The sequence below is a fragment of the Lytechinus pictus genome, chromosome 14, assembly GCF_037042905.1.
Source record: "Lytechinus pictus isolate F3 Inbred chromosome 14, Lp3.0, whole genome shotgun sequence".
In the NCBI taxonomy this organism is placed as follows: domain Eukaryota; kingdom Metazoa; phylum Echinodermata; class Echinoidea; order Temnopleuroida; family Toxopneustidae; genus Lytechinus; species Lytechinus pictus.
Window position 1 is genome coordinate 11671881 of NC_087258.1, and position 15069 is coordinate 11686949.

Consider the following 15069-nt stretch of genomic DNA (forward strand, 5'->3'; position numbering starts at 1 on the left):
TCCACCCTTGCTCGCTAACGTACATGAATAATATTTTTTTAAAGTTCATATCTTTATAATTACATTATATTGATACAAATTGATCCACCCTTGCTCGCTAACGTACATGAATAATATTTTTTTAAAGTTCATATCTTTATAATTACATTAAGAGCTAGGCAACTCTCAAATTGTTTTGAACCTTTGCCATTATTTTTGATAAATAGAATTCCATCAACTTTGGACAAATGTTGATAGGCTAATTTGTTACCAAGATTTAATTAACAATGCTTTGACTCAATAAGCCTTAAAAGCACCCTGGGCCCTGTTGCGTAAAAGTTAGCTTGCCATTCAATGTAAACTACCATGGCAACATGGCCCAACAGCCAATCAGAATCAAGGATTCCATGAAAGTTACCATTGAATGGCAAAGTTACTATAATTGTTATCCTTATACAAGGGCCCGGACCAATATTCTGAAAATTATCCAAACTTTTATCTATTTTCATTGTCGGTCATAAAACGGGTACCCTACTGGCTAACATCATGCACTTAAGACTTTCATGGTAGTCAGTCTTGCGCACTTTGAACCCATCATTTCCAAAACTTGTTTTGACAGTTATAATAATGAAGATAAAGAGATAAAATGATTTTTAGAATAACAGCCTGGATTGTCTATGTAGATAATGCTGTGAATGTCAGAGTTGCAAAAGAGAAGATGCACAAATATGACTCCAAAAATAAATTCTATAGCTAAGTTGTTTACATTATTGTAATTTTATTTAATGGCACGATATACACTACTTAAACTTTTTTTAATGTCTATAATCCCTTCTCACATATTCATAATTTACAGGCTGCTTCATTGCGAAAGAGAGAAAAAAACTTAAATGAAATAAAACAATATTTCTTAACCATACATTTGTAGATACAAAATAACATCAGTGATTACAACTTTCTGTATGCTACTAGAAATGGTCGTGGGGAGTTGCTTATCGTGTGAATCCAGTCACAAGAAATATTTCAAGTAGTTTAAAGCTACTGGCCTGTATTCTGAACTCTGGTTTAATTCAAACTCTGGTCTAAAGTTGTGGTATTACTATGGAAAGCCATTTGTGATGCATATCTTTCACAATAGCGGTTCAATTTACCAGCTCATCCGTTACTTTAGATCTTTCATAAATGTCTAGGAATGAAAACTAAATTAGTTTTCTTTGCCATTATAGCAGGTGAAAGAGCACAGTGAGAATTATAAACCAAAAATGCTAACACAATTCAGAGATTTTTTGCTTCCCATAATTTTATCAGAGAGTTAGACCATGGCTTAAGTTAAACCAAACTTCAGATTACGGGCCAATGACTGCAAACTCACACTGGTTTTATTTCAGAATAACATAAAAGGGGTTGGTTGTCTCATACACTGTATGGACAATTTAGCCAGCACATGCCGACATACCTTGCTATTGAAAGCGTTTTATTTATTAAATCCTGATTCTTGACATAAAAAATTGAAATTCCTATATCGAGAGATTAAATGCTTGTTTTAAGAAGAAATCGTTTTGTGTTGCTAGCAAACTGCAAATCTTGAAATGAAGACGAAGGATTAAATGATAAAACAAGTTTCCATGAGTAGTGTATGTATGATGGTATACGCTGGCTAAATTGTCCACTTGAAAGTTGCAAAAACCAACAATTTAGGTACACTTTGCTTAACAGTGGGGTATTCACAATCTGTACGCACAGAGATACATACAGTGTTTGTCTTCTGAGCCTTATAAATAATCAGATTATTATTAACATTACTACACATCGACGAAGGAATACTTCAAATTGATTATGAAATGTACAGAAAGATATTGACCATTAATGAAAAATTGTTTAAACTATCAAATCAAACAAGCCTGACGAAGGCTATGCATGCATCGTAAAAATAAAAGATATATATATAATAGAGGTGCCTAAAACTGCTAAAACATCCAAGTGTGAAAAAAAAAGTAAAGGAAAGTAAAAAGGAGTAAAGGAAACGGGTCAAAAGAGACAGTGTGAGATTCAATATATGAGGATGATGCAGCACAAAATATATTTTCACTTTTTTTCCCCAAATAATTACACTTTCATAATTATCAATGGGGGGGGGGGGCGTTGGGGAGAGGGATGTCAAAATAAAATATGGAGAAAATCTATACTTTTTCTCGGCTATTAAATTTATGCAAAATAACAAATGCAAATGACCTGCATTTTTTTTATAGGGAAAGTGCACAGAAATTAGTGACAATTACTTAAAAATGAATTTCATTCAACATTCCAACTCACTCATGTCGAGTAGGCCTTTTTTTTTTTACATATACACGACTATTAAACCCACTTTAATGCAGGGCAATTGAACCAAAAATTATTGTCAAACTGTGCATTTTTGGTTAAAAGGCAGGCCATGGGACAAGTATTGGCTGACTTGGCTGCATACATTTATCTCCATGTTCGCAGTATGGCATGCTGCGATATGTTTTCCATTCACTGTTGTACTCTGCTGACCATGAGCCTCTAAATTTTATGCATTGATAATTTAGCGTAGACGAGCACAATCATGCACAATGGCTGTATAATGTACATGCTGTCTTCCTTTTATTCTCATGCACATACCGTTGTAAATGAACACAGACAGACCTCCTTAATTCAAGATTTCATTATTTACCCAAGATAAACAAAACAAGAGATAATTTGAAGATAAAAGTTCAAATTGGGTAAGCTATCAATGCATCCATTGCATTTATATAAATTATACACTTATACCAGATTTACAGAATAAAAGTGAAATGAAAAAATAACACCACAATAACTTGGATGACACAATGGCATTGACCGGACAAAGGTATACACAATGTCAGTGCAGATTAAAACTATCTAGTGCTTTAATACCGCTATAATACATTAAGGTTTGTTTGTTTTTGTTGTTGGCTTTTTCTTTATACTTTCAAAGATTTTTCATTTTTATGTATTTTTTGTTGTTCCTTTCATTGAAGGGCAGATAAAGTTCATAAATCACATATGAGCAGGCATCCAGCCTCATGGGCTCCGGCGTGCAAGGACGTCCTACGCTCCATAGACACTCTCATCACTGTATGCTATGTACAAGAAGAAGTCCTCTTCATGGTGATCCTACATGGTGAAAGTATTGACAAAGTAGTTTTGTTAGGTACAGAATTATTTATAAAAAAAAATGAAATTGATTCTTTACAAACTTCCCTAAGCGGTACATGCGTATCAGGAGAATTGTTAAAATACATGTTGTAATGTAACTGGCATTTGTTAATTATTTTTAGAAAATCTCTTTAATCAAGACATTGGTAAAATAGACCAGTTCATAGTTACTTCTGGGACAATTTTGGTCAAATGACCTTTCATTTCTTTCATTAAGATAAGTAGATTTCAAAGCAAGATATTACGTATGCATGCCTTACATAGCGGGATGAAGAAATTGAATAGACCAGGTGACTAGAATAGCACATCAATGAACACTCTATGAAGTTATTTGTTGCATTTCTACTTTGAATGCATACTAGAGGATGTTGTACAATGTACTTGGCAAACTGTGAAATATACCAGTCATTCGTGGACGCATTTTTTTGTGGATGTGAATGAAAAACACAATTCAAAAGAATATAATGAATAATCAAGACATCGAATTTGGTGCTTATCTCATTAAATTTTAAACCGCCATGTCACTTTAGTACAAATGACCTTCCTCTGATCATGCGCAGAATCTTCTGATCATGCGCAGAGTGGAACTACGAACTGGCTTATTAAAAAGGTCAAAGTATCCAGGAAGAAAAAAAGAATATGTAGAGTTGTAGACATTGCCAAGAGTTCTATGATTCAAAAATCATAATTTAATTTATTTATTTATATGCCAGGGATTATAATTGCAACACATGTAGTAAATGGAGTGAAATTGGGATGGGGTTGTTGTTCGTATGCATACTTATTTTAAACACTTTGAATTTTAACAGGGCTACAATTTGACAGCATATAACACAAACAGGCAATAATTGGGAACCAACAATGCCTTTAATTATTGAATTTCAGGACCAAAACTAAATTTTATCTCGTAAATAAGATTCTTTACCTGGTAGAGTTGTCCCATCGTTGCACTGGTTGGAGGAATGACATTATTCACAAAGAAAAACAGCGCATCCTCAGGCCTCAGCTGAATTCTTTTCCTGATCAGGAAGTAGAACTGTCCCACTGAAAACAGCAATATCATTAAAATAATACTGTTAAAAAACATGCGAAGTTTTTTTTCTTCACAAAGTGAATTTCAAATGGTCCAAGATTTGGAAGCATAAGTCGCAGAAATTCTTGTCTTATTAAACATGTTGTATTCAACTAGAGTACCTGAACATTGTTACAGGTACTCTAGTTTAGGGCTAGCTGTAGGGTAGAATTTATCATTTATCTTACAAGATCACAAATCAAAAGATAAGGGATGTAGCTCATTCCAAGCTAGGCATTACACTCGGGCCAACTTCCATCGATCGTTCACATAGAGTGGGTCCACCTCTGGGTAGACAGTCTGGCCCAAGGGCAATTATAGTGAAATTTACCCAATATGATGTAAGGCAGAATGTGATAAAGAACCGCAGAAAGCTCAAGGGCTCACGGATGGGAATTGATTATTATTATTTATTATTATTATTTTGTTTGGCGTCACCTGTGCCTGGGAGGCGAAAAGTGAACTGAATCACTTTGACCCGCAGGTCTCTCCTCCCGATATAACTGATTGGGGGGAATGCAGGTGGACCACTACACCGGGGTTTCCCCCTACTCTTATACGAATAGTGCAGTGGGTTCTTAACGTGCAAAGGTGGTGACTCTCCTCTACACGGGGCCTCCATTTAACGTCCTATCCGAGGGACGGAGTGTTTTCCATTGTAACATAGCCTGCATCTATGAAACATGGGAGAGACGTTTACACACAACGCACTGGCTTCAGTCATGAAGATCTTACTTCCAGGAACAGATCATTACTTGAACATGTAAAAAAAGCTGTTGAAACCAAGGACTATCTTGATGCAGCGTGGTCTGTCGATGGGAAGATTACCGTCCTTGTGAAAAAACCTGGTTGTAGACCAGAAAAGAAACGTATAAAATCTGAAAGTGATATTACGAAACTGTTACTACAGTGAATAGGACATTACATGTATCTGACTACTTGGCAGAGTCTGTACTTCTGTCTGTGCCTTGCAGTGGGACCACAGAAATTAATGAACATAATAGACTACTTGCGGACTTTACATGTGCACATTTTTAACACATTGTATTTTGTTCATTTCTTGTTTACATGTGTGCTGATTAATACCCCTGTTTTCATTGTGTGTCTGTTGGTGGTGTGTGTGCCTGTTGATGATGCATGACTTCAATTTTCCCTTTTCATCTCTCTCTAACTTTGAGTTGAATAATTTGTTTAAACCTGATCAAGTTTTCCATTCTTCACCTAACCAATTACTTCAAGATGATTCCATATATGATGACCATGATGATGTTATTAATGATATTGATCCTGATAGGAACTCTAATCTATTTGATGTCTGTAATAAATATTGGTTGCCAAATGAATTTAATGCAAACCCAGATTTTCAAGACAGTAACATGTTTAACTTACTGCACTTTAACTCACGTAGTCTGTATAAAAATTTTGATTCTATTCATGATTTTATCTGTCAATTAGACCAAAAATTCTGTGTATATGGATTTAGTGAAACATGGATTCACAACAATACCCCTGTTTCATTATTTAATTTATATGGTTACACTTTTTTTCATAGTGATAGGATGAAATGTAGAGGTGGTGGTGTTGCAATGTTTGTAAAAAATTCTTTCAATGTGTCTGTAAGAAAAGACCTATGTTTATCAAATGCAATTTGTGAATCACTCTTTCTTGAAATTTGTATGCAAAACAAAAGAAATATCATCGTTGCTGTTATATATAGAGATCCCCACTCTAGTGTTGACGACTTTAATTGTGAAATTGATTCTTGTTTACATAAGCTAGGGAAAGAAAGTAAAGACATTTATATAATGGGGGATTTTAATATCAACCTATTAAATTATTCAAATGTGAATCAAGTCAATGACTTTGTAAATATTTTTTATAATAGATCTTTTCGACCATTGATTGATAAACCTACAAATCATCAACAACACTTATAGATAATATATTTACAAATGTCTGCAGTAAAAGTATAAATTCAGGTATATTTTATAATGACACAACCGATCACTTGCCAATTTTTTCTATTACTTATAATACTCTGTAAGAGAAGAGAAATACAGATGTTGATAGAGAAAGAATATGTTTTAATTCTGCTATTATTGATGCTATAAAAAAAGAGTTAACTCATCAAGATTGGTCTGATTTTACTTTATTTGACAATGTTGACCATGCTTATGATCATTTTGTAAATAAGCTTAATAATATTGTTTGTAATGCATGTTCAAAGAATGATTGTAAAAATAAATCTTCACCAAGAAAATCATGGATCACTTTCTCTTTATTAAAATGTATCAATAAAAAGAACAGGCTTTACAAAGCATACTGCAAAACACAGAGTGATATTAAAGTCTTTTAACAAATTCAAAAAGTACAGGAATGTACTGAATGGTGTATTGAAAAATGCTCGCAAAAAATACTATTATGACTTATTACAAATAAATAAAAATAATCTTTCAAAAGTTTGGCAAATTATTAATGAGTTAATACAGTAGGGAGAACTAAACAAGACAGATTTCCCACATATGTTCAACTGCCTCCTCATTTAAAATTTTACTTAAAAGACAATTAATTAGTGGTTATTCATCTTGATTCCCTTTCCCTTTTCTAAACATACATGTACCCTCCTCCCCCTCTCTCTTCTCTCTTTCTCTCTCCTTTGTTTGAGTGCAATGGGTCATGGATGTGTGTTGGGTGTGGGTGATTCTGTGTTTGATGTATGAATATATAATGATTACGTTTGATTATTAATGATTATTTGAATACCTGTAAAGGGGCAACTGCCTAACAAGATTTTAATCTTTTTGGTTGCCTTTTACCATATGTTGATTTTTCTTTTACATGAATGTATAAATTATATTTATTTTTTGTATGTTTTGTTACATTTATGCATTTATATATTATGTTATTTTACATTGTAATTGAATATTTTTATATGGTTAATAAATGAATTGAATTGAATTGATTATTTTCCCTGCAATCATTGGGTTATTATTGAACTATTTGAGGTTATTCTGTTCGCGAAGGAGAACTAAAATTTTGCGCAAATCACATGTTTACATAATGTACAGAGTTTTTGCTGTAAAAATATAGACTTATCATAGGTCTATCACAAATCGAGGAGCGTTCCCATAGATAAAGTTGTACTTGTCGAAGAAAAATTATTTCAAAATCTTGTGGCAGATTCAGCTGATTTGTTTAAAATGGTGGCCCCCAAAAATATGATTTGGGGGCATTTAATTTTAAGGAGGAATTAGGACTACAAAAGGGTCAAAATTATCCATCCTCCAGGGGCACTTTTTACATGGTAGGACATACATACATAGCCACATAAAAATGATAGTAGCTTTGTGAAAACTTTGCATTTTGATTTTTTTGTTAAATTTGTTTGCAAGTTTTGCAACTCTTCTACAGAAGGCTGAGGGATTGATTCTGGACTTAATCGTTCATAACATCCACGGTTACCTGTTAAATCTGATGGTACAAGATATTTCTTCTTGTCAAGGTCTCCTATTCTTGCTTTGGCTGCCTTTTCTACAATTACCTGTAAAAAAAAAAGAAAGACGAGAGAAGTTACTAATAGTGTGAATAATCAACAGTTTTCAACTACATTGTACAAATTGAAAACAGTACTCTACAATATCTTGATATTTATGACAGCGCGCGACACTGGCACTGGTCCCAGACTGGTAAAAATTGCTGTCGGGACAGTAACTTTTCAGAAAAAGCCAGATTTACTTGTCCGACATGACCAGTAAGATTATATCTCACTGATACAAAATATATTTTCTTCTCTTTTGTAAATTATAAAAATGGCTCTGGCGTCTAAAAAAAAATGGCTCTCATGAATTATGTTGTGTGTACTGTTTTTTTTTTTTTTTGGGGGGGGGGGGGTAACAATAAGCAATAAAAGACAGCAAAATAAACTCAAGGCTTTTTTATATTTTTCTTTATTTTTTGGGACCAGTAAATTTTAGGTTCGGTCCAGTAAAAACATGGGTATGTACTGGTCCGACCTGATCATGTCGGACCAGTAGAAAAAAGGATTAGTGTGGAGCCCTGTTAATGATATCAAAATGATAGGCCTACAGTGAGAATGAATCAATGAAACATCAAAGCATACACAATATTATATTATATCATTGATCGAACAATTCAATGATTTAAAGTTTTAACTGACAAAGTAGTAGACTAGTACAAATCTATGGCATTACATGTAACATGTACACTGATGTCTGACAGTACAGATTTTTGTGTTCATTTGAATTTGAACAGAGTACATGTAACACTTGTATGACATTAACTAACTCCAACTGAGAAAATGGAAATGAACTGGCATGGTATTAATCATAAAATGCGATTGATTGCAATGTGTCTTGTTTTCTCATGGCGCTAGATAGTTGTCAATACTATATAAGGCAAAGTTTTGGTGAAGGCAAAATGTTTTTCGTTGAAAAAACACATTAAGGTAATAGAATGTAGTTGCAGCAAACAGATATTTCATGAGAAAGTCTTTGAAATCATGTTAATTGTCACCCCATTATCATAGATTAAGAGCTGGTATGTTCTTATCTTTGTGAAATCGTGAAATCTTAGATGAAAACTGACAACACTTTTGACCACTACATGTATATTGCTTGGAAAAATACCTGACATTTGATGGAATTCCTTGTTTATTTTCTAATTTCTAAGCAATTTCTTCAAGAGCCAATCAGCTAGTAATCAGCCCATATACATACCAACACTTGGGTAGTAAATTTATTGGATTCTGTTCGAACTCATTTCGAGACTGGCATTTCTCTTTAAATGTCAAATCCACCCAACAAAAGTGTTGATTTGAATCAATAGAGAAAATCAAACAAGCCTAACACTGAACCTTGAAGTAATAATCCCTTTTGCATCTCATACTGGAAGCTAAACTGGGATGGGTGCATGTGCAGTCAATGGCCGACAGTGACGTTGGAGGTTATTTACAATAAAAAGTGGAGGGTGCAAGTAAAAACATGGCCATTCAGTTTACAATATAAACCAAAGTCCAGCAGGTGGCTGCAAACTTCTGATAACTGGGAAGGCAGCCGCCTGGAAGGTAGTGAGGGAAGGTGTGTTGATAGCTGAAAAGGGAAGACTGTTCCAGATTCTCACAGTACGAGGATATTTGAAAGCGTCTACGGAAGCATCAGGTATGGTGAGCTTGAGAGGAAGATCTTGTCTGCTTATGAAGAGAGCTGCTTTAATGTTGATAGGGAGTGGAATATCCACAATTTTATGATAGATTTTGAAGAACATAAATTTCATCGTGATCAGATGTAAAATAAGAAATTTATGACAATTTAAAGTTTTGCTCATCTTTTCAAAACATGAATGCCCAACTCAGAAATGAGAGAGCTGATTATGTCACTCATTCATAATTTTTTTTCTATTGTTTTAATGAATACAATAGACCTAGCTCTATTTATTATTTTTTATTATAGATTCGACAATAAATTTAAGGACCCTCTTGACCGAACCACAAAATCTTAAAACAATGGATATGATCTTGTCCATGTACATGTAGATCTACACTGGATGAGTGGATATTCCAAAGTTCTGGGAGGAATAAAACTATGTTTCACATCAGGATAAAATTCAAATATTTCATACTCTCTCTCATCATACAACATGGGCATGATGCATGGATTTCATTTTTTTTCCTTTACCTTGATCTGTTGATTGCAGACATTTTGTAAGCCAAATCAAAAGGCCAACTGCTGTCCCAGCAAAACGACAAAAAGAAGCAACTCTCTGTGACGATTGGGAGGAACCCGAATTACTTTTCACAAACAGGAGGAAAAAGCCCCGGGGTAAAAACATACCTTAATTTCACGTAAACACGTTTGGCTAGTCTTAAAAAAAAAGCTTTTGGGGAAAAACACATATCCTAAATACGCTTCAACTCCGCAATTGACCATTGACCAGTCTTTCAAAATCACCTTTTTGTGTGGAAAATCTGTGTTTTTGATACCCTTAATGAGCGGGGTCTAAAAAACGAGTGCATGTGTGGTCCGCATCCAAAACTGAAAAAATACCCTTAAAGAACGTGTTTTTTGGCAACGTATGTGTACAGCAATATATTTGACTGCCCCCCCCCCCCCAGTGGAGGCGCACGACCAATATGGGAGACTGTCTCCCATGAGAGAGATTATCTCCAATATCTGAGACTTTTGTAAAGAATTTGGAATTCTTATTTCAGAGACAGTCTCCAGTTTGGGAGACCAATTTCCTTTGTTAACATTTGCTTCAAAAGGATTACCTTGCTCTTGGCGGCAAATAAAAGCAGAATCCTCATGAAAAATTACCCCTTTTCACCATAATCTACTTTTGTTTTAATATTACTAGGATTTTTGTTGTCATCCACACACACAACAAATGGGCTTCTGACTTCAGTGAGACAAAATTTTGGGTGGAAAAAATTACGCTTTTGACTTTTTTGTATAATTAATTATAAAAAAATGTTTCTTGGACTTGGCATGCATGCAGTTTCTTTTGTTCTTGTTTGCCTTTTGCAAAGCAAGTATGGGAGATTATCTCCCGTATTGGAGAGTCTCCGGCATTATCGTGAAATTGGGAACCAGTTCCTAATTTCCAAAGGACACTTTTTCACGACAAGACATGACCTACCTACCTTTTCGAGCTTGTTCACTGCTTCACCGCAGCTGGCGCGCTGATTCTAGATAAAGTAATCCTTCAAAGAGCTTAGATCAGAAAGATTGATTTCGTCGCCGTCTTTTCTCTACTCGCTAAAATGGGAACCAGCGCATACAACTCTATGGAAAATTCTCAATAGAGTTGTACACGCTGGTTCCCATTTCAGCGAGTAGATAAAGACAGATTACTAGTGATATTTATTTCGTTAGTGATGATTCTCTGACGAAATAAAGCTGATTAATAAACTGTCTTTATCTACTCGTGAAAATGGGAACCATTATAATTCAGGAGAATTTTCTTAGATGGTTCCCATTTTGAAGAGTAGATATAGAGAGAGAGAATGCCAATGAGATTTATTTGGTCAGTGATGATTCTGACGAAATAAATCTAACAAATTGTCTTTATCTACTCGTGAAAATGGGAACCAACATGTATAATTCATGATAATTTTCTTAGATGGTTCCCATTTTGGCGATTAGATTTAATAAACTACTTTACTCTACTCGCCAAAATGGGAACCAGTGCGTACAACTCTATGGAAAACTCCCCATAGAGTTGTACACACTGGTTCCCATTTTAGCGAGTAGAGTAAACTAGTTTACTCTACTCGCTGAAATGGGAACCAGCGCGTACAACTCTATGGAAAACTCCACATAGAGTTGTACACGCTGGTTCCCATTTCAGCGAGTAGAGTAAACTAGTTTAATCTACTCGCCAAAATGGGAACCAGCGTGGAAAATTCTCAATAGAGTTGTACACGCTGGTTCCCATTTCAGCGAGTAGATAAAGACAGATTACTAGTAATATTTATTTCGTTAGTGATGATTCTCTGACGAAATAAATCTGATTAATAAACTGTCTTTATCTACTCGTGAAAATGGGAACCAGCATTTATAATTCAGGAGAATTTTCTTAGATGGTTCCCATTTTGTAGAGTAGATATAGAGAGAGATTGCCAATGAGATTTATTTCGTCAGTGATGACTCTGACGAAATAAATTTCACTAGTAAATTGTCTTTATCTACTCGTGAAAATGGGAACCAGCTATGCTGGTTCCTATTTTCACGAGTAGATAATACAGTTTACTAAAGTGATTCATCCCCAGATATATCTTGTTTGTGATTTATTTAGTGAATCGATTTTGTAATATAAGTTTTTGTCAACATTGTGAAAGTGGCAGAGTGGTCTCGAAGAGCAGGAAAATGCGGGGTAGATGGATAATTACAAAAATTATAATTCCGCGGAATCGTCGATGTCATCTGAAAACTTGTCCACCCATGGCAAACTGAGCCCGTTAAACATCGCATGAGGAAAGAGGTAACCAGTTGTGTGAGGAGCTTCGCATCGTAAACAAAGTCTCTCGCATCAATTCTTTTCAAAATCGCCGAAGCGAAGATTCTTTACATATCGTGGTAAAAGGAGGTACAAGTTCAATTTGGCTACCAGTTCCCAAAAGCACGGAATGGCCGAGTCTCCCATTGGCCGTGCGCCTCTACTGCCCCGAGAGAATGATGTTAAGGTCCCTTCTCACTTTAAAATTCTGTTTCATTTGCATGCATTTCTATTGCACTCATTGCCATTGGCTTATAAGTTATGCCGCCCTAGTAATGCCATTGCTGCCAATGCACCCCCATTGCAATTGCGAAATCAACAACAAACCGAACGATTTGTCACTGCCTGACTGCACTGATGACTGGTCATTTCCTTACTTACCGGTACTCTATCGGGATATTTCTTCCTAATTTTTTCTCCTTCTTGTCTCCTCTTTTCGAAGGGGTGTTCTTCTTTATATAACCACTTCATTTCAATTCGTTAACCTACAAGTTGAGAAGAAAAAGATCTTTATACCAAAATACAATCGTCGTCTATCGTTTCACCATTTGCTTTTGTTGACAAAATGGCGAGCCGAAGGTCTCCCTCATCTCGAGAACCATGCAGGTAAAATATAGGTCTAAAATGTGATTTTCAGGAGATTGGAATGAATTTTTTTCATTACAAATACATGAAAATTTCGTTTTTATTATAAACCGTGAGTTATACAGCAAAAGAGGGCATTTTTCTTTTCATTTACCAATTAAATATGAACGCGGAAGGATATTATTTTGATCAACCTAGTGACGAAATTGCGTCACTTTGGGTATTCCCATCCCGTACATTATTGTACGCATCAGCTGGTGTACTGTTACTAAAAATAGCAAAGTCGTCATACGTTCGACACCCCTCCCCCGGCCCCAAAACATCGTAGTCATAAAGTTGGCAAAGCTCACCCCGGCCCGTAGCTCACATGCATTGCCAGAGCTAGACAGCTGGCAGCCGTCTGTTTCGAGGAGTTTTTGAACATTTTTAATTTTTGTTTAAATTTCTCCTCGTACACATTTTGGTGAGTGGAGCCAACGGAGTTCAGCGGAACAACCAACATATAGTCCGGGAGCAAAATCTCATAGGGGCCCTATTTCAAGGGATGGGCCGGGCTGAAAGTATTTATAGCTTAATAAATAGAGTAGAATTCACTGAGCAAAATGCCAAAAATTTCATCAAAATCGGATAAAAAATAACAAAGTTATTGAATTTTAAAGTTAAGCAATTTTTTTGCGTAAACAGTCGTCATGAGTATTCATTAGGTCTGATGATGTCACATCCCCACTTGTTTTTTTGTATTTTATTATATGAAATTAGGTTTATTCAAAATTGTTCCTCCAAGAACTAGAAAAATTGGATTGACAACTGATTTAGTGCATTAGATAATTATTGCTGCAACTTATTTCAATATAATTAAAGGGAGACATATATTCACACAAGTATGAAATAATGAAAAAATTATGATTTTATGTAATAACATAAGAAAACGGAAAGTGGAGATGTGACATCATCAGCCCACCTAATGAATATTAATGACGACTGTTTTCACAAAATATTGCTAAACTTTAAACTTCAATAACTTTATTATTTGTTATCCGAATTTGATGAAATTTTCGACATTTTGCTCAGTGAATTCTACTCTATGTATTAAGATATATATATTTTCAGCCCGGACCATCCCTTTAAGGAGTTCGTACAACCCACACCACAGAAAAGGTTTGACACCATAGGGGGGTAGTATGGACCCTCTAGCAAGCCTTGAAATAAGCAGCTGCAGACCAGGGGCAATTTTTCAAAAAAAATTGCCCCCGGCTCACGGGCTTTTTACAGGAACCGGGGGCAATTAAAAAAATATATATACAACGGTGAACCACACCGCAAATTTGTTTATAGTAAGCGCAGCTCCTGCAATTTTTTTAACATGAATAGCATGCTAAGTATTAGGCTTATTCAAACATTTAAGAAATCAGATTTAAACGTTTAAGTGTGTTTTGACACCCTCACTCCACATCCCCTTTACAACCACACACACATGGGCTTATTTATTTTTTCATCTTTAATGAACCATGAACCCCCCCCCAAAAAAAAAATCTAAATAAATGAATAACATAAAAATATTTAAAAAAAGAGAGAGAGATGGAGAAAGAGAGAATTCAGATCAAATGATAAATTTAGAAAAAAAAAATAATTTTTAAGGTTTTTTTTTCATGGTTAGAATCACGGGTGTGGGTGAGTGTTTGTATGTGATTGTGACTGAGGTGCATGTATTGCATATAAATTATGTTAAAGAAATGAAGAAATGAAATCAATATCTAACTCAGTCTAGTCAAATTCCAGCACATAGCCCCCGGGGGGGGCCACTTACATTGACGAGTGGATACCATGCGCGACCAAAAAAACACGTAAAAAGGATGTCTTTTTCACGATAGGGCACGTTACGTACGTAACGTGATAAGGGTGTCAAAAACACAAAAATAATGAAAAAAGGGTATCTATTTCGCTAGGCCCTTACGTGTTTAGGGTCGAATTTGCGGGGATGATAAATTAAAATTAAAATGTTTTATAAAGGATGTCCTTTTTGCCCCAACACTTCGTGTTTAGAGTCCAATTTGCGCGAGGTGTAGAAGATGGGGTCGTACTAAACCAAATTAGGTAAAGCCGACGACCGAAGGACCCGTAACAATAAAACATTCCTGTACTTGTTTAGGGGTTCATTTCAGGGAATATTTGCCAAGAGTATCGTTTTGTTTCCAATACTTGTTAAGGGTAGGGTTTCACAC

General features: G+C 35.2%; 1 protein-coding gene across 1 annotated transcript; it reads right to left on the reverse strand.

Moving 5' to 3' along the window:
* Window positions 1–733: 733 nt before the first annotated feature.
* LOC135156729 (gamma-aminobutyric acid receptor-associated protein) lies at window positions 734–13039 on the reverse strand. The gene is made up of 4 exons (XM_064109783.1): window positions 12644–13039; window positions 7712–7790; window positions 4103–4221; window positions 734–3135 (listed from the first exon to the last, which is right to left on the reverse strand). Exons 1-4 carry the CDS (start codon window positions 12731–12733, stop codon window positions 3070–3072), a joined length of 354 nt encoding a protein of 117 aa, XP_063965853.1. The 5' UTR covers window positions 12734–13039; the 3' UTR covers window positions 734–3069.
* Between the last annotated feature and the right edge of the window lie 2030 nt (window positions 13040–15069).